The 26,365-nt window shown below is 38.2% G+C and overlaps 3 protein-coding genes and 1 long non-coding RNA gene across 8 annotated transcripts in view; 1 reads left to right on the top strand and 3 right to left on the bottom strand.

The window, feature by feature from the left end:
• The window catches only part of aadat (aminoadipate aminotransferase), a 20,139-nt gene extending 3,319 nt beyond the window's left edge, over positions 1-16,820 (bottom strand). Inside the window, exons 1-11 of one of the 3 annotated variants that reach the window (XM_082162385.1) lie at positions 16,608-16,820; positions 15,800-15,889; positions 15,300-15,468; positions 13,965-14,097; positions 8,409-8,483; positions 8,102-8,311; positions 4,786-4,851; positions 4,519-4,601; positions 3,180-3,276; positions 1,822-1,883; positions 658-722 (exon numbers count right to left, since the gene is read on the bottom strand). In XM_082162385.1, coding sequence (XP_082018511.1) covers positions 658-722; positions 1,822-1,883; positions 3,180-3,276; positions 4,519-4,601; positions 4,786-4,851; positions 8,102-8,311; positions 8,409-8,483; positions 13,965-14,097; positions 15,300-15,468; positions 15,800-15,866 — 1,027 coding nt within the window. In that variant the 5' untranslated portion in view covers positions 15,867-15,889; positions 16,608-16,820. Of the gene's footprint in view, positions 1-657; positions 723-1,821; positions 1,884-3,179; positions 3,277-4,518; positions 4,602-4,785; positions 4,852-8,101; positions 8,312-8,408; positions 8,484-13,964; positions 14,098-15,299; positions 15,469-15,799; positions 15,891-16,598 lie in introns of all 3 variants that reach the window. The other 2 variants (XM_082162383.1, XM_082162384.1) reach the window with 2 other exon arrangements.
• LOC309493390 lies at positions 7,139-8,092 on the bottom strand. The gene is made up of 2 exons (XR_014203899.1): positions 7,443-8,092; positions 7,139-7,370 (listed from the first exon to the last, which is right to left on the bottom strand). It is a non-coding gene; the product is annotated as an uncharacterized lncRNA (long non-coding RNA).
• A 618-nt stretch (positions 16,821-17,438) lies between the features above and the next one.
• ino80b (INO80 complex subunit B) lies at positions 17,439-23,020 on the top strand. Its single transcript, XM_082162427.1, has 5 exons — positions 17,439-17,649; positions 18,136-18,331; positions 19,797-19,957; positions 21,102-21,274; positions 21,934-23,020. Exons 1-5 carry the CDS (start codon positions 17,607-17,609, stop codon positions 22,396-22,398), a joined length of 1,038 nt encoding a protein of 345 aa, XP_082018553.1. The 5' UTR covers positions 17,439-17,606; the 3' UTR covers positions 22,399-23,020.
• Positions 23,018-26,365, bottom strand: part of intu (inturned planar cell polarity protein) — a 36,315-nt gene continuing 32,967 nt past the window's right edge. For all 3 annotated transcript variants that reach the window (XM_082162336.1, XM_082162335.1, XM_082162334.1), the window contains exons 14-16: positions 25,812-26,001; positions 24,512-24,651; positions 23,018-23,582 (exon numbers count right to left, since the gene is read on the bottom strand). In XM_082162336.1, coding sequence (XP_082018462.1) covers positions 23,471-23,582; positions 24,512-24,651; positions 25,812-26,001 — 442 coding nt within the window. In that variant the 3' untranslated portion in view covers positions 23,018-23,470. The remainder of the gene's footprint in view (positions 23,583-24,511; positions 24,652-25,811; positions 26,002-26,365) is intronic.

Genomic DNA, 26,365 nt, shown 5'->3' with positions numbered 1-26,365 from the left:
ACACACGTGAGAGAGAGAGAGAGAGAGAGAGAGAGAGAGAGAGAGAGAGAGAGAGAGAGAGAGAGAGAGAGAGAGAGAGAGAGAGATTAAATCCTCTGACAGATCATTTACTTATTCCAGTAAAATCAACATCAACATGCGTTCTGCCGTGTGTTTTAGACTCAGTACAACTCAAACTGTGAACGGCATCTGTTCATTTCCACAGAAGATCATTAAAATATCAAAAATCATATCATGAGTTGCACTGGGACAAATGATCAAATACACACTCAAGAGTCAAGCATTATAACAAGAGACTAGTGTGATAAAGTCACTTGTCTGAACAAATGTATATGCAAAACTTAATCATATCATGATTATGTAAAACTATATATGGCCATTTTCACTGTATCAGAATACCAGGAATAGATGTGATATAAACATTCACAAAGCAATGCTTACATGGAGAAACACACACACACACACACACACACACACACACAGCTGAATTACATTAGTGTCATCGACCAAAACAGCTAAATCAGCACTAAAAAGGACAATCTAGCTAAAAAAAGACACTTTTGTACTGAATAATTAATATAAGCACATTAACAAGAATAAAACCCCCTCGACTGTCAGTGCATTGCTGTAAATGTGATGTTTGTGTTTTCTACAAACCTCTGAGCCATCGGTCGGCTGAGGAGAGCATGGCGTTCCTCTGAGATCTGTAAAACTCGATCACCCTGAGGAACAGGAACAACTAATGTCGAACATAAGCACATCTCATCTCATACAGAAGTCCATGTAGAAAACATAACGAAGAACAACGTAGCTGCACTAAGAAGAGGTGGACATTTACTCGAGTGCTGTACTTAACTGCACTTTTTGAGGATCTGTACAGTGGAAAGTAGTAACGTCAGTCAGGGGAGGATTTAGGTTGGAAATGAAAGTCGGTTTGACGCCAGAAACCCGACGTCCGACTGATGTTGGATTCTGACATCAACCTGATTTTCATTTTCAGCGTTGGGTTTGGTCTTCTAAGTGCGAATTGTGTCATTGTTTTGGAGCACACTAGCTTATAGATAACAGTAAGGCTAACATATTCATACTAAAAGCCAAAAAACTTTAAATAGGGAACTATTTGAGGGAACGTCCGAAACCATTGTGGACGTTACTGAGTGCACTTATTCAATCTCATATTCAATCCCACTACTGGGACTGTGTTCTAGGTAAGCAATAAGCCCCTTGAAGCCGTGTTTTACAGTGGATCTAGAACAGGAGCGTTGTTAGCTACGACGCGGAGCGAGCTAAACCCCCTTAGCTGTGCTAAATCCACTGTAAAACACGGCTTCAAGGGGCTTACTGCTTTTATAAAACGGTTACTCCGTAAAAATATTCATTTTAATATTTATTTTATTCATAAAATAAACACCAGCAACAAAAAAATATAGCGTTATAACACACTTATTCCTCCGCCAAGCAATGCAGTTCCAAAGAGGTTGCTAAGCAACACATGCAGCAACAAAGAGTCACAAACGGCAGTTGCTCAGTAACACTAATGTAATGCGGTCACACAGGTGTGTGTTTGTCCAGTAATTTACAACGGCTTCGAACGCGGCTCAACCAATCAGAATCAAGGACCGGAGCTTTCCGTTTTATAAAAATAAATGTGATATTGATATGAGGGCAGGCATAGATTCAGAGGCATATGGTACTGTAAGTATTACATACAGCAATGCAACAATAATAAAACAATGCATTGACATTTACTTTTGATACTTAAGTACTTTTAGTACTTGAGATCCAGAAATACAGGACCTGAACTGATTCTCAGAGACTCACCCATCAATGTGTGTGAGGAAACCAGTCTGACCCCAGTTCTGAAGCAGCTGAGACACGATGAGCTGGACACACACACACACACACACACACACGAGAAGTTTAAAGAACGAGAGGCTCGATCGGTTCACTCGGACTACAGTTTGACACACGATGTGGCATTTATTTCACAGGACACAAGATATCAGAAGATTCTATGATATGGTTAAAAAAAACTAAACAGATTGAATTTTATACATTTAACAGATAAAATAAATGTTATTAATTATGTTCTTTAATATTTATTACACATTTAATGACTATGCTGATAGCATACATGTATTTTGCAAATTACTACACCACAGAGACGAGAGAAAATACTTATTTTGTACATTATTAATTGTATAAAACAAATGTCAATTATTATTCAAATAATTATTAGCTATTCTCTTTCAATATTTATTGAACATTATTTAATGACTTTGCTGATCTTAATTAAAGAGTATTTAGCAAATTATTACACCACAGCGACAAGAGAGAAAACTATTTATTTTGTACATTATTAATTGCATTAAATAAATATTAATTATTATTCAAATAAATAGTAGCTAATATATTTCAATATTTATTAAACATTATTTATTGAATCTGCTGATCTTAGAGTATTTTGCAAATCATTTCACCACAGTGACAAAAAATAAAAAATATTTATTTTATACAATATTAATTGCCTAAAATAAATATTATTAATTATTACTCAAATAAATATTAGCTAATATCTTTTACTATTTATTACACATTATTTATTGACTTTGTTAATATTAATTGCACCACAGCAACAAAAACAGAAAACTATTTTATACATTTAATGTATAAAATAACTATTAACAATAATTATTAAAATAATTGTTTTAAATATAATATTTTTTAAACATTATTTAATGACTTTGCTAATCTTAATTACAGAGTATTTTGCAAATCATTCCACCACAGCAACAATAATAAGGAAACAATATTTATTTTATAAATTATTTAATGACTTTGTTGATCTTCCCCCACAGTCTAATTAATCAGTGTTAAAGCACTTGTTTTTTTCCATGCATCTCTTCTCCTGAGATTCACGCTGGGAGAATAATTACAGTTCAGATTCATTATCACGTTACACAGATCTTCTCTCCGCTGGGATCTGAAACACACGTACATTACAAACACGCCACGTTTCCACACTCTCGGAGACGTGTGTGTTTACTGTACTGTGTACGGATGACAGATAATGAGGAATGAGGAACAAGCCTCTCCTGAAGCTGTTGTGCTGCCGAGGCCTGTCGCTTCAGGAAAGATTCAGCAGAAACAGGAATGACAGGTAAGTGTGGATGTCTGACCTGTGTGAAGGTGCTGGTGTGCATCGTCGAGGCCTGGATGTGCAGAACCACCCGATCCACCAACGGCTTCGGCCCCGTCACGAAACCAATCCGCAACCTGACCCAAATAACACAACATTACCCTTCAAAATACATCAATCATGATCTGAGAAAGGTAGTGAGAGAGAAGGGAATTAATATCTTTTGGAAGTGGAAGTAAGATGTTAAGTTAGTGGTTTTATTTCATGGTAGAATATAAAAACATATATTGATTAAATTAAATTAATGTAAATAATATCAATTACATAACAAAATATGCATAGGTATGAATACTTTGTTATTAAACTATACTATATGTATATTCATTATTTATATTAAATAATTGATAGTAGATTTTAAGAACTAATGAATTAAACGCTGTGCAATTATATTTAAATATGAATAAATAATTCATAAATTCTGTATTAATATACATATTTAATATAATTAAACAAAATATACATATTATAAATATTAACATTATATATGTACATTAATTATATTAATACATAATTGACAGTACTTTATAAAAACTATTGAATAAAATGCAATTTAACTCTATATATACATATATATATAATACATATATATATTTAGATATTTATCATATGCATATTCATTATTTGTAGATATTATATATATATATATACACATACATGCATATTTTTTATTATTTGTTAATTATTTAATCATATATATACACATATATATATATATATACAATCTACAAATAATTAATATGCAAATGATAAATAACTAAATATATATGCATGTATGTGTGTGTGTGAATATTTAGATATTGTGCATTAATATAAATATATACATATATAAAATTATATATTTAAATAAAATATACATACACACAGTATACAGTATATATATAATAAATAGTTGATAGTAATATATAATTGAATTATATAAACTAAATGTAAACAAATAATATAATATATAAACAAATAATATTTTGTATTATCTATAAATAATACAGATATGATAAATAAAATTATATATATTACCACACTCATTAACTGTACACAATTAAACGCTATTTCAAAAGTTATGTTCACAAAAAATATGGTATTGCCATGTTAAAAAAAACATGGTAAAAATGCATGTGAAATATGTAAGTGACAGCATTTCCAGTACATATCTTGATGTTGCCACACTTTTCCCATCTCTCTCCCTGAGAAAGAGTTTTTTCCCTTTCTATCTTGAGTCAATATCATGACCCTGACGGCTGTGTCTCGTGACAAAAGCACTACTGTCCAGTGAATCAAGTCACTGACATTTGAAGCACAAACTGGCTTTTGACAGCACCCACCCCGACGACATGATCTTGGAGAACGAGTCCGTTCGGAGGACGCGTCCGTCCACGTCCATGGAGAGAAATGTTGGTGCCCACGGCTGGATGAGGAGAGAACAGAGCAGAGTATTGACATTACACTGCTTCATATTGAGCGTTATCTTATCGCAGCCGCAATAGAGAGGCTATCAGAGAGGTCAGTATATGATGACTACTACTTCCTTCTGATTATTCACACTATACAAACAGATGCTGTGAAGAGAGCAATAAATCAGAGGAACTTACTTTTTGGAATTGCAGGAAATAATACGGGTCATCCTCAATGATAAGCATATCATATATCCTGGCAAGCTGCAAATTAAAACAATGACAATTTGGTGAATTTTTCGATTTTGATGTAAAAAAAACATTTTATAATATAGCTGCGAGCAGCAATGATGGGGTTCAAGCGTTTTATGGCCTTTAAGCACATGCATAAAAAAGGAATTATGTTTTCTTTAACAAGCCTGTAACCACCAAGATCATTGATGGAAAAGACCATTTACAGTCAATTTACAGAGGAAAATATGGTTTTAAAGCTTTTTAACAGTTATAGCGCCACCTATGGTCCGAACTCCATAAAACTTTGCATGCTTGTTTAGAATCATGTGTTGCATGTGCTCACCAAATTACGTGAAGTTCTGAGTTTTCGTTTAGGATTTATAGGCTTTTGAGTACATTTTGCTACACCCATTTTCTAAATGACCCTGTTATAGCTATCCAAAGGCCAAAGATAAACAATTTTATGATAATTATTGACCTAGAGAGTCCCAAGAATTGTGCCGCAGTGGTTTTATCGAGGTTGAGCCAAAAACCTAGGACTAGTTTGCAAAAGTTTTTTTTTTTTTTAATCTGCAATATTTAATGAACGATTCGATTGACGGTGGTGGTACTAGAGGCAAATGAGTAGATCTACCATGCGGTATGAATGTCGTAGGCGTGTGCCAAAAATCGTGTGATATACAATACTTTACGCATGAGAAAAACGAGTTTCTTTCCGATCTGCCTCCGTTAACCTTGCCTGATAGCTGCTCAAACTTCATTGGCCGCCACCGACCGTATTTTTCGAGATATGACAATGTCCTCAAAGACAGTCTTGGCACCTTGGACAAAAACACCACATGCCAATTTTCAAGTCAATCAGACTTAGTGTTTCATAGTTATAGCCAGGGGCGTAGCAGCCTTTATAAAAGTGGGGGGGACAAAAGCTGTATGGTGGTGATACCCCCTATGTTGGGTGGACCTCTGTCCTTCTAGGGGGGTTCGGGGGCATGCTCCCCCGGAAGATTTTTTTTTTGCATTTTAAGGTTAAATGCATCTATCTGCTGCACTTTGAGAGCTCAAAATTAAGAGCTTTAACCGGATTCAACCCATGAACTATGCACATTGAACAAAGAAAAAGCATTGACTTGTACCTAAAGAGGGCTCAAACATCTTTTTAGTTATGATAGCCTATAGACTATCAGTCTACATTACATTATCACTGGTGTTTTAGAATGCCAAACAGTTATTAGGAATAATTATACAAATCATTATTATATTATTATATGACGTAAAATCATAGCCTATAAATGTCTATACTTTATAAATGAAAATGAATATTTCAAAAGTATATTTTATATTACACTATAGTATAGGGAAATTACAATACTTTTGTCCTAATTTCTTCACTTGCAAGAAATAAACCCTTGAGTGTTTTTTAACGCCAGATCACCAGCTGATCGGTGAGCAAAGTGCGCACTTTTCTTTATATCACGCAGCACAAACAGACTGGCTAATTAGTTAAAGTCTTATTCTGTTTTAGAAAGGAACAAACAACAAAGCCATATCACGGTTTCAATTTTAGTTTGTTGGCAAAATATAACGCTAGAGACCTTTATGTTAGGCTATAAATTTGACATCTCAAATGTGTTGGGAAAATGGAGAAGAGCGAGTTCGGCAAAAGGCGGATTCGAACTCGGGTCGAACGCGTCAAAAGCTGCTTTCAAGCACCTCACGATCTCATTGTCATCATCAGACAGCCAAAAAACTGATCATGAGGTTTTTTTTGTGTGCAAATAAATTATTGTTAACATAATGTGTTTGTGTGTTTGTAAAAAGGATGTAATCGTCCTCTGCTTTTTTTCTGGGGTGCATTTTACTCCAGACGGCCAAACAGCAAGGGGACTAAACGAACGAAAATTCGCAAGAGCAACAAGAGATTTGAAGCTCATGCAGACACACCCAAGAGATGATTCGCGCTGTGATTGGCTGAATGTTAGTTCACTCAAGTCTAAGTAACAAATCAGAGAACACGGGCGGAAATATTGACGCTGGGTCAAAATAAATGCGGGGGACAGAATCCCGTGTTTCTAAAAGTGCGGGGGACGTGTCCCCCCCGGTTGCTACGCCCCTGGTTATAGCCATTTTTAAGTTTTTTCCATGTTATAGCGCCACCAAGTGGCCAGTAACCAGAATGCAGAAAACAGAATGAGCCCTTACATGTGTGCCGAGTTTGTTGAAAATATCTCATTCCGTTCACAAGTTACAGGCATTTTAGTAAAAAGAGGCTCCTCCCACTTCGAACGTTTTGGCGGCCCTTAAATTTCTTTTTTTTAAATATAATTATTGACAATCAGACTCCAGAGAATCTTGCCGCACTGGTTTGGTTCCGATCGGGCCAAAAACCTAGAACAAGTTCGCAAAAGTAGGTTTTTCAAAAAATCCAAAATACCCGAAAATGTAAGAGTAAGAGCGATTTGGCACTTTTCCCCGCTGTAGCGCCCCCGTCAGGCCGATTGGCGCGAGTCTTGGTGACGTCATAGACGGTGTGAGTACTACCGGCCCTCTGACTGTACATGAAACACTATATATCAGAAATCACTGGTCACAGATTAGGCATTAGAATTAACATGATTACTTACATGTTGTGGCATGACTGTCGACTCTATATCTTACGGTAAAAGTCTGTTTGTAAAGCCTGCGCCGAAATGCGACTGATTTACCAAAGAATGAACCAAACAAACAAATAATGCTCTACTGAGACGTTCACTTTCCTAGCATTCGGATCCATTGGAAGGTAATGTTATATTTAGTCCAGTGATCCAGTATTTCTCTTCTCATGTGTCAGTGGGCGGGGCCGAAGACATGATGATGTAGAACTGGGCGTTACTCTTCTACACTATTACGTCATGTGACAAAAACCGGAACAAGTCGTTTCCTGAGCGTGGACTCAATTAAAGCTGTTTTTTGGACTAACAAGGACGGATGTTTTTAATAGTATTATAATAGATTTAATCTATTTTTATTTCAAATTTAGTCAATTTAGTACATCAACTTCAATTTATTTCTGCTAGTTTTATTTTATTATTTTATATAATAATATAAATTATATAAATTTAATACGAGTTTTAGGTTTTATTTAACAATTACATTTTAATTATTGTGTATACAACATGATAAAAGAGCACATAAACACACACTTACATCATAAATCACAACATCTTCTGAATGTTGTTGTGACATCATACAGGGACCATTTCTGCCTCAAAACGTGTGCATTGAGGAAATAAACACTGCTTACTTCATAGACTTCCTGTTTCCTCTCATAAGTCATGGACGCTCCAGTGGGATTGCCTCCGTTGGGGATGGTGTACAAGACTCTGGGTACGGTGCAGTCCGGCTTCTGCGCGTCTGTCGGGTCCCACTGCGCCAGAACCTTCCTGAGGTCTTCTGGGATCATGCCATGCTGATCGCTGGGCACATTCATGATGTTGCAGCCCAGCGGCTGCAGCTGTTGAGGAGAGAGTTCGCAATAATGACATGTAAGCATGTTCCTTTAACGCATCAAGAGAGATCACAGGTAAAACATGCTCCATCTTTGTCCTTACGGCTGCCAGTGTTCCTGAGTATGTGGGAGCATCGAGGAGGACGTTGTCTCCAGGATTGACGAGCATCTCAAATATCTGATGAACAGAACGAAGAGGAAAACTAGAATTTTAGTATATAGTAAAAAGAGGAGAAATCACCAAATAGGCCAGCCGCTCATTATGAGGATGAAAAAAGACAACAAAAATGTAAAAGCGAGATAAAAACCACAGGAACAGCAAACGGTTCAGTCACAACACGACCCTGAACACGACCCTGAACACGACCCTGAACACGGCACTGAACACGGCACTGAACACGGCACTGAACACGGCACTGAACACGGCACTGAACACGGCACTGAACACGGCACTGAACACGGCACTGAACACGGCACTGAACACGGCACTGAACACGGCACTGAACACGGCACTGAACACGGCACTGAACACGACCCTGAACACGGCACTGAACACGGCACTGAACACGACCCTGAACACGACCCTGAACACGACCCTGAACACGACCCTGAACACGGCACTGAACACGGCACTGAACACGGCACTGAACACGGCACTGAACACGGCACTGAACACGGCACTGAACACGACCCTGAACACGACCCTGAACACGACCCTGAACACGACCCTGAACACGGCACTGAACACGGCACTGAACACGGCACTGAACACGACCCTGAACACGACCCTGAACACGACCCTGAACACGGCACTGAACACGGCACTGAACACGACCCTGAACACGGCACTGAACACGGCACTGAACACGGCACTGAACACGGCACTGAACACGGCACTGAACACGGCACTGAACACGGCACTGAACACGGCACTGAACACGACCCTGAACACGACCCTGAACACGACCCTGAACACGACCCTGAACACGGCACTGAACACGGCACTGAACACGACCCTGAACACGGCACTGAACACGGCACTGAACACGGCACTGAACACGGCACTGAACACGGCACTGAACACGGCACTGAACACGACCCTGAACACGGCACTGAACACGGCACTGAACACGGCACTGAACACGGCACTGAACACGGCACTGAACACGGCACTGAACACGGCACTGAACACGACCCTGAACACGACCCTGAACACGGCACTGAACACGACCCTGAACACGGCACTGAACACGGCACTGAACACGGCACTGAACACGGCACTGAACACGACCCTGAACACGACCCTGAACACGACCCTGAACACGACCCTGAACACGACCCTGAACACGACCCTGAACACGGCACTGAACACGGCACTGAACACGGCACTGAACACGGCACTGAACACGACCCTGAACACGGCACTGAACACGACCCTGAACACGCCACTGAACACGGCACTGAACACGGCACTGAACACGGCACTGAACACGGCACTGAACACGGCACTGAACACGGCACTGAACACGGCACTGAACACGGCACTGAACACGACCCTGAACACGACCCTGAACACGGCACTGAACACGGCACTGAACACGGCACTGAACACGGCACTGAACACGGCACTGAACACGGCACTGAACACGGCACTGAACACGGCACTGAACACGACCCTGAACACGGCACTGAACACGGCACTGAACACGGCACTGAACACGGCACTGAACACGGCACTGAACACGGCACTGAACACGGCACTGAACACGGCACTGAACACGGCACTGAACACGACCCTGAACACGACCCTGAACACTACCCTGAACACGACCCTGAACACGCGCAGAACACGACCCTGAACACGGCACTGAACACGGCACTGAACACGGCACTGAACACGGCACTGAACACGGCACTGAACACGGCACTGAACACGGCACTGAACACGACCCTGAACACGGCACTGAACACGGCACTGAACACGGCACTGAACACGGCACTGAACACGGCACTGAACACGACCCTGAACACGGCACTGAACACGACCCTGAACACGGCACTGAACACGACCCTGAACACGGCACTGAACACGGCACTGAACACGGCACTGAACACGGCACTGAACACGGCACTGAACACGGCACTGAACACGGCACTGAACACGACCCTGAACACGACCCTGAACACGGCACTGAACACGGCACTGAACACGGCACTGAACACGACCCTGAACACGACCCTGAACACGGCACTGAACACGGCACTGAACACGGCACTGAACACGACCCTGAACACGGCACTGAACACGACCCTGAACACGACCCTGAACACGGCACTGAACACGACCCTGAACACGGCACTGAACAAGGTCATGTTGTGACCGAAACATTTTGACACATTCCCTTTTGTGTCGTCTTTTTTCCCCCTTATAATGTGGCAAACTTTTTCTCACCTTTTATCCTAAATCATGGCACATACTCCAATATGCATATCACTAATAATATTGAGCATACTAAAAACTTCAGGAACAGAGTGACTGTATCGCCACAAGAGCATTTATTAAGAACAGTGGTGTTTTAGTATCATCATAGTTTTTATTGCTAAAATATTTTCAGTTTTAGTAAATTTGTTGGGTGTTTTTGTCATTCTTGTTAGGTTTTTATGCCTCATATATATATATATATAATTTTTTTTATGGCAGTTTTGGTTTATGGATATATATATATATAGTTTAAATATATACACTACCGTTCAAAAGTTTGGGGTCAGTAAGATTTTTAATGTTTTTAAAAGAAGTCTCTTCTGCTCACCAAGGCTGCATTTATTTGATTAAAAATACAAACAAAAACAGTAATATTGTGAAATATTATTCCAATTTAAAACAGCTGTTTTCTATGTGAATATACAGTAAAGTGTCATTTATTCCTGTGATCAAAGCTGAATTTTCAGCATCATTACTCCAGTCTTCAGTGTCACATGACCCTTCAGAAATCATTCTAATATGATGATTTGATGCTCAAGAAAACATTTATGATTATTTCATGTTTTATTTCATGATGCTATGATGAATAGAAAGTTCAAAAGAACAGCGTTTATCTGAAATCTAAAGCTTTTGTAACATTAAAAACTACCGTTCAAAAGTTTGGGGTCAGTAAGAATTTTTATTTTATTTTTGGGGGAAATAAATAATCCTTTTAAATCAAGGATGAGTTAACCTGATCAAAAGTTACAGTAAAGACATTTATAATGTTAGAAAAGATTCTATTTTAAATAAATGCTGTTCTTTTGAACTTTCTATTCATCAAAGAATTTTGAGAAAAAATTGTACACAACAGTTTTCAACATTGATAATAATAATGAATGTTTCTTGAGCATCAAATCATATTAGAATGATTTCTGAAGGATCATGTGACCCTGAAGACTGGAGTAATGATGCTGAAAATTCAGCTTTGATCACAGGAATAAATGACATGTTAAAATATATTAAAATAGAAAACAGTAATTTTAAATTGTCATAATATTTCACAATATTACTGGGTTTTTTTTATAGTTTTTTATCAAATAAATGCAGCCTTGGTGAGCAGAAGATACTTCTTTTAAAAACATTAAAAATCTTACTGACCCCAAACTTCTGAACGGTAGTGTATATTTAATTCATTATAGGTTACGTTTATTTTATTTTTAAGCAATAAAGTTTTTTTTTATGGTTTCAGTTTCCATTCATGCATTTAGCAGTTCTTTCTTTCCCTGGGAATGGAAGGAAGGCTTAGTTAACTATAATAACCCTGACTAGGGATGCATAATATCTTGGTGCCCATATTATTATTGACCATGATTAGCAGTGTAAAATGCTCACTATGGGTCTGATTCGGTCCAGATATTCTCCTGCAGGATGTTAGTGGTGTGTGTCAGTGATGCGCGGGTTGATCCGAAATGAGCGGGTGCCTGCGGTCACCCGCGGTCACCCGCGGTTACGAGTCATCCACAAATATTTTTAATGATATTCGGGTCGCGGTCGGTCGGGTCGTTTGAAATAAAGATGCCAATTAAACCTTTGTAATTTATATAGTACTAGAGAGCATATGAGCGGAGTGGAGCGGTGAGAATCTCCGCTCATCGCTCACGGAACTGTCCACCCCTCCGCTCCCCCGCTCAAAGCTACATCAGGCCGCTCCGCTCAAATCGCCCCCCGCTCGCTCCAAAAAAGGAAAAAAAATCTACATGTAGCCTATATCACTGTAGCTTAGACCACAGCCTTACCTCCTAAAGAACTAATGAGCAACAACAACATTTTTCAAATAGAAATGTTTTATTTCAAATTAAAAATTAGGCCTATGTAAGAAGGAATATAGCCTACACAAAGTCCTGTAAAATTAAACGAATAAATGGGCCTAATAATATAAATAACAATTATATAAACAAAAATATAGCCTACATAAAAATTTTAAAAGTAAATTTACTATTAGGCCAGAATTTTGATAAGTTAACTTTTGCGCAACGCGCACGATTAAAATTGAAATGGGCGTATATCCATTGTACACACAAACTGTTGTAAAATATAACGAATAAATGGGCCTAATAATATAAATAAAATGTATATAAACAAAAATATAAAAAAATATACATAAACGTTTTATAAGAAACGTAAAAAAGTAAAAAAAAAAAAAAGTTTAAAAGTAGGCTAAATTAACTATTAGGCCAACATTCTTATAACTGAACTTTTGCGCAGCGCGCAGGATTAAAATTTAAATGGGCTTGTATCAATTGTTTGAATATTACGCTATATTTAATTTACACTTTGTTACAAGTTACCGTAGGCCTATTCAATTTGCTAACGTTTTGCTTTCTTCCCAGCGTGTTCACATAGCACACTGCATGTTTTCGAGAGATGTCTTTTTAGATTCCAAAATGAATCTTTACTGACTGAAACGATGTCTCCACATTCGTTTTCTTCTACCACATTATAGTTAGTTTTATATTATAGTACACCTGTATGACTTCTTATTTTCCTTTTTGAAGTAGCCTACTCTTTGAACTCCATTATTGAGCCGAGTTTTGACTGAAAATAGAATCCATCTTGCAGTCATCAACAGTAGACTGAGTCAGGCTTGACTGAGCATGCTTCAGAATCGTGGTGTGCGCGGAGCGAAATTGGAGCGGGAAATAGGGCGACGCTCCATCCTTTTAAAAATGCCGCTCTGCGCTCTTGTCCAAGATCCGCCCGCTCGCTCCCGCTCCACTCCGCTCACATGCAATTTTCTATGAAATACATAGGCCTACACTTTATTGGCTGAATAACTGGCGCGAAGATGACGCACGAGCTCAGTCTGCAGGTAGAGATGGAGGCGGCAAGAGAAAAGGTGAAGACTGGGGAGTGGAAGCTCCGCAAATACACAAACAGAAAGAGCAAAGTGTGGGAGACATTTGCCGAAATAATGAAAGATGATGACCAAAGTGCTGGCTTTGTCATGTGTACTTCTTGCTATGCATTTACTACTTTTAAAAAATGCGGGCCAGGAAGCGGGTCGGGTACAATATTTTCTTCTTTTTTTTTTTGCGGTCCGAGTTGCGGGCGGGTTAGTTGAAAACGTCGGTCGGGTGCGGATTGTTTATACATTGACCCGCGCATCACTGGTGTGTGTGTATGAGGTGGGCGTACTTTACAGAGCCCCTCCTGACTGCCGGTGGTGACACACATCTCCATCTGTCCTCTCTCTGGACTGTAGCCGGCTGTGGGAGGATTGTGGAGGCTTTTCTGAAGATCCTTCATCCATGAGACCAGCTCTGGAATCCTACCAGCACACACACACGCACACACACACACACACACACACACACAAGACAATGAAGCAATAGAGGTGCTTACAGTGCTTATTGTAATTCTTTACTGATTTCAAACTATATGACGTAATCGATTAGATTACACATTTCATGTAATGCATTCTGAATCCTTTTAGATTACTTTTGACCTAACTCGTTTATCACATGGATTTAAATTAGGGCTGTCAATAGATAAACATTTTTAATCAAGATTAATTGCACTCATTCCAGACGCTGGTTTGCTTTTTCCACGCGAGAAACGTACCCAGACAGCACACATACGACTGCAAGATGTCTGTGAAAGATCACTTCATCTGGAAAGCATCTGCTGTTTACTAACATCTGATAGACATCTTTAAGATGTCAGTTTAACATACATTCTAAATCATTACATCTTAAAGATATCATCTAGACATCTATTTGACATCTGACAGGAAACGTCCTATAGATGTATTGCAGATAAGCAAACACTCTTAAAAATACGTCTTCCAGATGTAAACACGCACATCAAATAGACGTCTCCGTGATGTACGTGTGCTATCTGAGTAGTTAGCATATCATCTGGCCACACTGGTTTTGACGAACTGCGTCACGTAAATTATGTTAATTAAAAGTTTCACGTGCCAATTTATGTTATTTGTATTAAATTATTTTACCGCGTTAAGGATTTCTAATTAATCACATGCGTTAACTCGTTAACGTTGACAGCCATAGTTAAAATATGTTTATTTTGTGCCATATTGTTATAAGAATACAAAAGATGTAAATATATTCCACTCTTTGTTATCAAAAACATGAATTGCATTAAACTTTACTTAAGGGTTTCCCAGCAACCTGGGGTTTATGAAGTAGCCTAACTAGAAGATGTATATAAATGGTAGGCTTTTTAGAAAGAAAAATTTTAAAGAGAAAAAAGAAGAATTAAGGAGAATTGATAAATCATAAATAACTGTTTGAATAATGTTTGAGGTGCGAGAGGTCCCGGGTTTAAATCCCGGACGAGCCCCCACTCATGTAATCCATAAAAAAAGTAACTGTAATCTGATTATGAGCATTCTAAAATGTATTATAATCTACAGTAATATCAAGTACTTTAATCTTGGAATCAGATGCCATAATACAGATGAATACATGTAATCTACCCGGGAGTGAGCAACAGTGTAATGTTTGATACCCATATGAGCCGGAGTACTGCAGCGCTCTCTTCATCAGCGTCTCATCCAACACCACAGCATCTCCTCCCTTCACTTCAACTCTGGCCGACTGGAACGGGAAGGTGTTGGGATTGGGAGCTCCTCCGGCCAGAGAGATCAGAGATGGAGGAGATCGCTGCTGCAGCTCAGCTGGATCACAGTGACACCAGAAATGAGGCTGCGTCACGCTGTATTAAGTCATCTTTATGCAATACAGATTGTTTCAAAGCAGCTTATTCAGCTCAAGTCAGTTCAGTATTGACTTACTTCAGTTCAATGACTGTTATAAAGTTCATCCATTATGAAATGAGTTCAATTCTACAGTCAGTTCAGGTTTTTTCCTCATCCAGTCAAAGCGATAATATTACTGAACATTAAGTGTCTATTAAGAAATCATCTCGTCATTGAGTCACATCTCAGTCAGGCGGTTCATTTCAATCATGGTAATAAACAGTGATATAATAATAAAAATCAGACTCACTCAGTAAGCGAATAGCCGATGGTTTTCTCGCTGCACTCACAGCTGTCAGAAAGCGAGCGTAATTCATGATGGGATGGAGGACATGGAGAACTTTTGAACAGATAAGACAAAGAAAAGAGATTTTAATTTGTGTGCATATGTACGTTTGTATCTGTCATAATTTGGAAACAATCCTAATGGGACTTTTAATGGGATTATCCACAAACATTTAACTGGAGATAGGTATGAGTATATGTATATGTATATGTGTGTGTGTGTGTGTGTGTGTGTACATAATATATATATATATATATATATATATATATTCATATTCATATATATACACATATAAATAAAATATAAAAAAATGAATAATGCACATATTCATAAATAGACAAAGAAAGTGATTTATTGTGCAACAAAAAAGCATAAAAGGAACATAAACATAAATCTGCTTATTTATGTAATAAATCATACTGATCCCATTTTTGATTATGAAATTTAAGATAATTTGAAACCGATTTCTTGTGCAACCGGTTTAACAAGGTGCATTTTAAATTCACTCCTGGGTTAAAATCTCAATATCTTGAAAATGTCAACTTAAATTTCTAAGAGAACCATATATTTATGCAACACATGATTTGCTGACGAAAGTTCAACTCCAAACGTCAACAGCGATCAAACCCACGTGGAATAAGCGTGCAAATAAATCACACGCAAATCAACATAATCAACATTCGTATAAATAAATACATAATACGAATCATCAGAACTGCAAGCTTTGTAAAACGACACATATTTTACAATCTACAAGCCTAACCTTTAAAACACTGAGCCGTAACTTCCCGTCCCGCTGAACGTCTCCCGCAAAGACTTCTGGACCGTGTAGTTTTCTTTGTGAGACATATTAAAGGGATAGTTCTCCCAAAAATGAAAATTCTGTCATCATTTGCTCACCCCCAAATTGTTCCAAGCCAAATTGATTTGTTATGCTAAACACAAAGGAAGACATTTTGAAGACTGTATTTTCCCCCCATGGTTGTGCGTTCACACCGCAGTAGTCAATGGTGCCCCACAACTGTTTTGGGTTCAATCTTTCTTCATAGTATCTTCCTTTGTGCTTAGCAGAACAAAGAAACCCATACAGGTTTGAAACAACTTGGGAATGAACCAATGAAAAATTAAATGAAATGAAAAACATTTTTGGGTGACTATCCCTTTAAAAGCGCCAGTCCAAAATACTCACACTTGCGGTTTTTGCACTTGACCTCTTGTCTACTTTCCTACTTATATTATGTATTTCTTTCCGGCGTTTGGCCAAAGTGGCCAAGGCCGCAAGATTGGGTATTTTGGACAGGCACAAACATTTTGCTCTTCCTTTGGGGAACAGAAACACCTGGTGATTGACACAAACGACTGTGATTGGCCCTGTCTAAGCAGCGCTGAGAAAAGTTACACGTAACACATGACATCACCATTGCTCATTAAACCGAAAACACACAACCAAGATTTAAAATATGAGAATTATGCTTCGTTCACACACACAAAAATAAATAAATAAATAATAATAATAAAAATTCACATCTACTGTCCTGCAACATTTGTGACGAAATGTAGAAACAACCTAAGCGGCGGTGAGCGAGCGAACTACATTACCCACAATGCTTTGGCGTTAGGAAGCACATTTGTAAACACAATGCTAGAATGCTAAGGGAGTTTGCACAGGAATTAGTACATTTGCGTTAATCTGATGGAGAAATAGACCTATGTATGTATTCAGTATGATTATTGTGGTGATTAGTTAAGGTCAAACTCACTTTACGTGTCCATGGGGAAAAGAAAAGACATGATTCATCCCAGATTTCTCGCTGGTAAGTCACATTTAACGCTTTTGTAGAGGAGAGAGAATTATAATCGAGTGTTCGTGTCTTCTTGTGTATTAAACGCATTTTCATTAAAGGAATAGTTTACTCAAAAATGAAAATCATCCCATAATTTACTCATACACTTAGAATGGTTTGAGGGGGAGTAAATTATGGGATAATTTTCATTTTTGGATGAGCTATTCCTTTAACATGCACGATAATGTAGACCTCACAGTTAAAGTAGGACATTGAGTCTCAAAAGCCTCTTAAGTGCCATCTGAATTTTTCTTCAAGAATGATCATTTTTATCAAGCTTGTATATTTAAGTTCAATAATTTCACTTAAATGGCAATGCAAATTACCTATTAATTGTCATTTAAGTGAAATTACTTGCACTACTTGCATCTGAACTCTTCATATTCATTCATTCCTGCGTTACTAATCATCTAAACGTCATCATAACCGTGTGCTTGGTTGATGTTTGTTCTTCAGGAACCGGGGATGATTACCTCCACAAGAAGAAACACAAAAAGCACAAGAAACACAAGAAGAAGCACCACCGGGATGATGGCCACAGTTTCTCCTCTGAAGCTCTGGAGTCTCTGTCGGACTCCGGGATGCTGGTGCTCAAACCTCCTCAACTCAAACTCAAGATCAAACTTGGAGGTCAGACTCTAGGCACCAAGAGGTCAGTGCTTTCGCCCACAATGATTTAGACTGAGACTTCTAAACATGAGCTTTTTGTATTGATCTCTTTGGGAAACGGTCCCAAATTATGACAAGTTCTATTAGGATTTCTAAAACGTTGCACATATTTTTCATATTTGATCAAAACTGCTTTTGCTGAACAACCTGTTGCACGCAATCTAATACATGCCTTCTGACCTTTTATTATAATAATTGTAAAAAAGTTGATCTATTCGGGTCATGATACATAAATAAACTTTTCATTATTTTTTGTATTCTTATTAACATTTCAAGGTGAACATTTACTGAAATGAAGCAACTTGGGCTTACTTGATTATCAGTACGTACATTATTTATTTATTTTGAGAAAAATCATGTTAAAATGAGAATATAAAATAAGATACAACATAAACTATATATTAACAACTTTTGCGTTTCTTTAGAAAACAAAATTACAATTTAAAATGTTTCACATAATACCTTAAACTGGAAAGGAGTAGATTTTTAATAAGAAAGAAAACAGATATTTTTTATGCAGTATGGAGACCTTTTAATTTTTTTCACTCTCCCTTATTTGTGTTATACAAACATGTTAGAACATCATTGTACATAATATCTGTGCATGCATTTTTTTTATCAGTTAATTTTGTTGCAGAATGTTTAAAAACAATTAATTGTTGATTATAATATCAATATATTTACAGTACAACTCACGAGTGTCACTGTCTTACTGAACTCATGGAGTGATAACAGAACAAATCTCTTATAGATGTTAATGTAACAAATGAATACATATGCCTTTTCTTTATATTTAAAGTCCCCCAGTAGTAAATTTGTATCACTTAACTCATCTTTGATCACCAAAATTACACATTTAAACGTTTTATTCATGCCTTAAAATATCTTGAACATAACTCGACACCCTTGCCTCATTTAGTATACGTGGTTCTATGAATATGCAAATGAGCCCTGCCTCCACTCACTCACTCAGCTCAGAGATCCACTCGTTGACGATCACACGTTGATCTGATTGGTTACAAGGTAGTTTGTGACGTCAGAAACACCAGCGATTTCAAAGTGTGTTTTTGAGACTGTCTTTGGTTCACTGCAGTTTTAAGCAGAAAATACTCAGCAATGCTGTCGACTTATGAATTTACACATGGTTTGTCTTAAAGCATATTAATATAACACCATATAGACATATAAACAACATTAAAAGCTTGATTTTCACCACGGGGGGACTTTACACTGTAAAATATGACATAAATTATAGACAAAAAGCTTCTTTTATGTTTCACAAAGAATATTGGTATAGTTTGGAACAAAATATTTGTAAAGCCTGGCTGTAGACTAAAGATCTGGGCTGGGAACCGAAAGTTTGCAGGTTCAAACCCTGTAAGAGGGGATTCATGAAGTGTGATGTTGTCTCTCTCTCTCTGTAATAAGTCAGTTCTGTCTTTCTGCAGTGTGCCCACGTTCACCGTGATCCCGGACTCTCTGCGCTCAGTGTCGTCTCTGAACGTAGAGACTGATGATGATGGCGATGATGATGATGATGACGAGGACGACTCTGATGATGACGTGCCGTCAGAGGGAGTTCCTATAGAGCAGTACAGAGCCTGGCTGGGTGAGCGGGACACTCAAACACGCAGAACCTGGAGCCGAATATAGGGGAAACGAAGCAGTGTGAAAGGAGTAGCTCACTTGAAATGATAATTAGTCCATGGTTTACTCGTCCTCAAGCCATCCCAGCTGCGTATGACTTTCTTCTGTCAGACGAATACAATCTGAGTTATATTAATAAATGTCCTGGCTCTTCCAAGCTTTATAAAGGCAATGGATTGCAACCATCAGATTGAAGCTCATAAAAGTGCATCCATCCATCATGTAAGTCCTCCACACGACTCCTGTGGGATAATAAAGGCCTTCTGAAGCAAAACCATGAGTTTGTGTAAGAAAAATATCCATATTTAAAACTTTATAAAGTAAAATAACTAGCTTCCGGCCAAACGAACATACGGAAGTGTAAAGTGCGAGTAATGCGACGCACTGCTGATATTTACGCTACACACTGCGCTACTGCTGACGTCATAAGTTGTGTAAGTTGCGCTTTAATAGACTGTGTTTGGCCGGAAGCTAGACTTTTACTTTGTAACGTGTTAAATATGAATATGCTTCTTACATATACAGCTAGCATGGCCTGAGGGTGAGGAAATCATGGGGTAATTTACATTTAAAGTGAACTACTCCTAGACTGGGTAATTTAACTATTTAATTTTAAACCTGTACACTCTTCTATCCTGCTTCCGTTACAAATCTGCGGGGACCAATCACAAACTGGCTTATCCACCTGCTGCGCTATTGGTGGGTTTAATCCAATTCTTTTTAACCCCTTGACGATCAATTGGCTTCTTTAGTTTAGCAAACCAATCGCTTGAGTGCGTGTAAATACCACTCTTCTGCAAACCGCTGATCAGTGCTCCAAGCCAACACGTTTGTTGACATGTTTCCTGCCTGGAGTTTTCGCTGCAAAGTACGTCACCCGGATCGCTGGTCTGATTGGTTGAAGGACTATCCAATTACGTACAGAGTCGTTTGAGCTATGCCCGTTGATCACGCCTCTTGTGCAGTAGAAAACACAGAGCAGACTCCCCAGACCAATGTTCAATCTTAAGCTCGGTCTGGTGATAGCCAGACTAAACTACTCCTTTAATGTGTGTGTGTGTGTGTGTGTGTGTGTGTGTGTGTGTGTGTGTGTGTGTGATACCCAGATGAGGACAGTAACCTGGACCCGTGTCCCCTGCCCGACATGGACACGGACTCGCTGCTGGGACGCCCGATGGACGAGGAGGAGCGATGGCTGGACGCGCTGGAGAAAGGAGAGCTGGATGATAACGGAGAGCTGAAGAAAGAGATCGACGAGTCTCTGCTCACGGCCAGACAGGTGCCATAGAAACACACACATCTCACCGGTGGGACAGGGAACACACTCTTATACAACCTCAATACAGGGTTCCTACACATTTCCCAGTTCAAGATTCCAGACTTACATTTCCAGACCGTATTTAACATCTGATAAATTGCATTAAAAAATAAATAATAATTCTAATAGAGGGCATGCATTGACATCACTTTCACAATTACTCACTTTTTGGGGGGAGTAACACAAAATCAAAACACATTACGTTTAAAAGTAAGAGGGAGAGGGTTATCACAGTTTCCACAAAAATATGAAGCAGCACGATTAATAATAATAATCAGAAATGTTTCTTGAGCAGCAAATCATCATATTAGAATAATTTCTGAAGGATCATGTGACTCTGAAGACTGGAGTAATGATGCTGAAAATTCAGCTTTGATCACAGGAATAAATTGTGTTTTATATTATATTCACACAGAAAACTGTTATTTTAAATTGTAATAATATTTTTTTTTAAATCTGTATTTTTGATCAAATAAATGCAGCCTTGCTGAGCAGAAGAGACTTTCAAAAACAAAAACAAATCATACCGATTTGATACAAGTTACAAATGAATAGTTGTTGAATAAACTTTACTGGTAACTTGGTAACCTGGTAACTGAGTTTGTTCTCTGTCTGAACAGAAAGCCCTCTTACACAAGCAGCAGATCCAGCCGTTGCTGGAGCTTCCCATGGGATACAAAGAGAAGGAGCTGACGGCCGAGATGATGCAGAAGCGCGAGGAACGCGCTCGCAAAAGACGTCTTCAGGCGGCCAAGAAAGCAGAGGAGAACAAGAACCAGACCATCGAGAGACTGACCAAGACCAGCAAGGCCAAGATCAAGAGCATGCGGGAGCGCAAGTCCAAACAGGCCCAGGTGCCCATGGTGAGGTACAGCAGTAACGCTCAGGGCGCCGGCGTGTCCTATCCTGCCGGGATCCCCGTCCCGACTCCCTCGGCGCCGCCAGCGCCTCCTCCTGTCCCGGCGAGCTGCGGGGTGTCGGGATGCTCCAACCTGAGGAAGTACTCGTGCTCACAGACCGGGACGCCCCTGTGCAGCCTGGAGTGCTACAGGAGAAACCTCATTCTGCTGGAGGGAGTCGCGTAAACGGAGCCCATACAATAATGTTGAACAGTTGTTTGAAGAAAATCATGCTGAAGTTGTATTTATGTTGTGCATTCAAACCCAAACTGGTGAAACAGTAACACTTTACAGTCAATTTGTCAACGTTAGTTACGATGAACAACTTTTTACTGCAATTATTAATGTTAATTTATAAATGTCCTATTTGGTTCTTTCATAATACATTCACTTAAACTGTTTAAAATGTATCGGTACATGTAGAAATTAACATTAATACATTAAGTAGTTTTCATCGTTAATTTCGGATGCAAATTTAAAGTGTTTTCAAATTTCTTCGTTTTTTTTTTATTTTTATTTTTTTATTCAATACGACTATGACTCAGAATTCATAAATCATGAGAATGAATTTCTGTGAAAATAGTTGATAACTTTGAATTGAGCTCAACCACATAACGGAGCAACATAAGCAAGTTTTAATGTAAATCCTTAATATTGTGGAGATTGTTGCATTGAATTTGAGTATAATAATGGTTAATAACACATTCGTTCTGAATGAAACTCACTATGTAACGTGTGTGTGAAGCTTTTGTGGAAACGATCTGGTTTATTTTTGTAAAAACACTGAAATAAAGAACACCTGACCTGACGTAAATCTGCTTTCATTTATTTGATAAATGATGCACATTTGTTGGATGTATTACAAAGTTTTAACTTATGAAGTTCCGCACCTTAAATAAAAAAAATACAAAAACATTTCATATCAAAAGTTCAGGAAAGGCTGTGGTCATAAACGCTGCCAAGAAAACCTCATCCCACTTGATCCAGCGAGGAAAAGTCAAGGGGGAAAGTGGCGTTTCTGGTGTTCGTGAGCCTCTAGCTTGTGAAATCCAGCTTAGTTTGAGGTATTAAAGTTGTGCTTTTCACCATTTCGGATGCTTTAATCGTGCTTGTATTGAGCAGAAAGTCCACAGCAACACGTGATTATCATCACAAGGATAGTTCTGTCTTCAGCACGAACCGGCAGTTTTCTGTCCTCGTTCACACACACACACCTCACAATGATCCTCTCCTGCTTTATGATGGTGTGACGCCGGCGCTACACGGCCAAGCCGAAAGACAGGCGGAAGGCCATTTCCACGGGAGCTTCTGCCACGGAGTCATGGAAGCACACGTAAAACTCCTGAGGGACGGGTTCCAGGAGCATCCGCCTGCAGCGCAAACCAGAGATCCACAGTCAAGAGCTGGAAACACACTCATGCTGAATCACAGAGAGAGGAGGATCATGGGAAGATGCTGGGGTGTGTTCAAGTGCAAACGAAAGCGAATTCAAAATATTATTAAATGCTATTATAGTAATGGGACATAAGCTCGTTTATCATAACAACGAATGGGGAAAAAACCCCGATTTATTTAGGAATAAATATACTGATGCAACTTATGATAGAAGTATTTTGTGTTTTGCAATCATGAAGATTAAAACGTCTCTGATATCCCGTGAGGAAAACACTGAGAGGATATAACAAAGAAAAATAATAATTATCAATGCATTTAAAAATAAATACACATACACTGTAAATAGACTTACTTCAAATTGTAATTATTAAAAAACTAAGTTAAATTAAAAGAATAAAATAAACAATTAAAATTTTTTTTTTTTTTAAATATACAACGGACAAATACTCAATTAAAATTAATTATTAAAATGTTGTTAAATTAAACGTTTTTTTTTTTTTTTACATTTTAAACAAACAAAAATAAAAAATGTAATTATATATAGAACTTATACACTACCGTTAAAAAGTTTGTTTCATAAGTCTATGAAAATGATCAGTTAAAACAGTAATGTTGTAAAATATTGCTACAATTTGTATTAAATACTCCAACTACACGATTTTACTTAAGAGTTGAATGCACATGAACTTCACCACAAAGTCGTAATTAAAAAAGGGAAATGATTTGATTTAACGAACTGAATAAAAATCTTTATTCATCACTTTGTAGATTTAGAGTAAAAAGTTTTACGTAGATGCATCTGAATTGATCTTTCCGAATACGAATTACCCAGGAGCACTTGAATACATCACACCTCTAATCTCAACCCACTGTCATAAGCTGCTGGAGGTCAGAGGTCACGTACCCTATAACCCAGTAGGTCATGGTGGGAGCTGGTTTCTTCTGATCCGTCCAGTTCTCAGGTTTGCACTGGAACAGAACTCCGTGTTCTTTGACCGGACCCAAACCTCGGGTGCTCTGGGGCCGCTCGGTCCCTCTGCGATCCTGAAACACATTCACATCTCAAACCCCTCCATATCACTAGTTCAGTTCATTTATTCTTTCATTTCGAACAACAAAAAGATACAAATAATTTTTTTTTTAAATACAACAAATATGTTGCAACATACCAAAAAAACAACAACAATATCTATAAAGTATTATAACAATAATTTTAATATGTTGGAAAAGTAGCGGGATGAAGCAGAAGCGTATTATTTCTCCCACCCAACTCTAAATATAGAGCAAATATATTCTATAGCATAGAAATGACCAGCAATAACCCTGCGGTAGCTTATTAATTCATATGTTTAAGATTATTTAACAGACTGGCTGGAATGCATAACAACCATTACAAATTATTTATTTTGGTAAATAAATTAAAATACATTTTATCTATATTTTATATATACTGTATATATTAGATGAAAAACTTAACTGGCGATGATGCATGTAGTAATAAAAAGACAAAATTATTCAAACTAAAATTAAAATTAAAAATGAAATTATAAAAATGAAAGCAAATTCAAAATATTAATGAAACTATAATAGTATATAAATAATACTACGTGCTTGTTTATAAAAAAGAGAAGGTTCTTTAAAAAATGGGTTTTAAATGATTAACAACTGCAAGTTTTTTAACTGTACACATAAATATACAGACTTTTAAAATTTTAATTGGTTATAAAAAATTATTTAAATTTAAGAATCAAATAAATTAATGCAACTTTTACATTTTAAAAAATATTTTAAAAACGATATATTTTAAATTATATTATATTACATTGAAAAGTTTGGGCTCGGTACGATTATTAATGTTTTTGAGAGTGTCTCTGGCTGAATTTCTGTGATAAAAAAAATACAATAAAATTGTGAAATATTCTTACAGTTTAAAACAGCGGTTTATTATTTTATTATATTTTAAGATGTAATTTATTCCTGTGATCAAAGCTGAATTTTCAGCATCATTACTCCAGTCTTCAGTGTCACATGATCCTTCAGAAATCATTCTAATATGATGATTTGATGTTTAAGAAACATTTATGATTATTATCAACAGTTGTGCTGCTAAATGTTAAATGTTTGTGTAAATCGTGATGCATTTGTTCATGTTTCTCTGATGCCGTAGACTGAAGCGGGGCAGAAGCGCTGCGGTGAAGAGTTACCCGTGTGGGGAGGCTCAGCGTGAAGGCCTGTCGTATAGACAGACAGCAGTGGTAGAAGTTGTGGATGAGCTGTGGGTGGATGGAGCCGCTCAGATGATGGACTTCTCTGTGTGTGGGAGCGATGAAGATGCCCTGCACCGTCTCCATCAGCACGTAGTGGAAGAGTGTGTTCTCAGCGCCCGCGGTCAGTCTGCCAACACACACACACACACACACACGGACGTCATTTAAAGGGATATTTCACCGCTGGAAAGATGAATGTGTATTTAAATTGGGTCATTTATGTAGTAGAAATGTGAAATTATTGTAGAAGTTGGAGCCGTCTAGACTGAGAAAAGCCAGATAATGTGTTTTTGGCTCATGTGGATGAAAGACAACAACTCTCAGAATGCACTTGCGTCACTGCCCTACGAGGACACTCCCGAGCCACGCCTACCGGTTACAGAGGGCAGTGTCGGGAGAAATGATACAGCTAGGCTACTAGTCGACTCGAAACTGAAAAGACACTGTTTTATCGTGCGATCCCCCTATGGGCGGGCTGAACACATGCGGGA

Source organism: Leuciscus leuciscus (assembly GCF_965113295.1).
Source record: "Leuciscus leuciscus genome assembly, chromosome: 2".
Classification (NCBI taxonomy): domain Eukaryota; kingdom Metazoa; phylum Chordata; class Actinopteri; order Cypriniformes; family Leuciscidae; genus Leuciscus; species Leuciscus leuciscus.
Note: the sequence above shows the minus strand (reverse complement) of the source record. Positions and strands in the feature narration are given on the sequence as shown.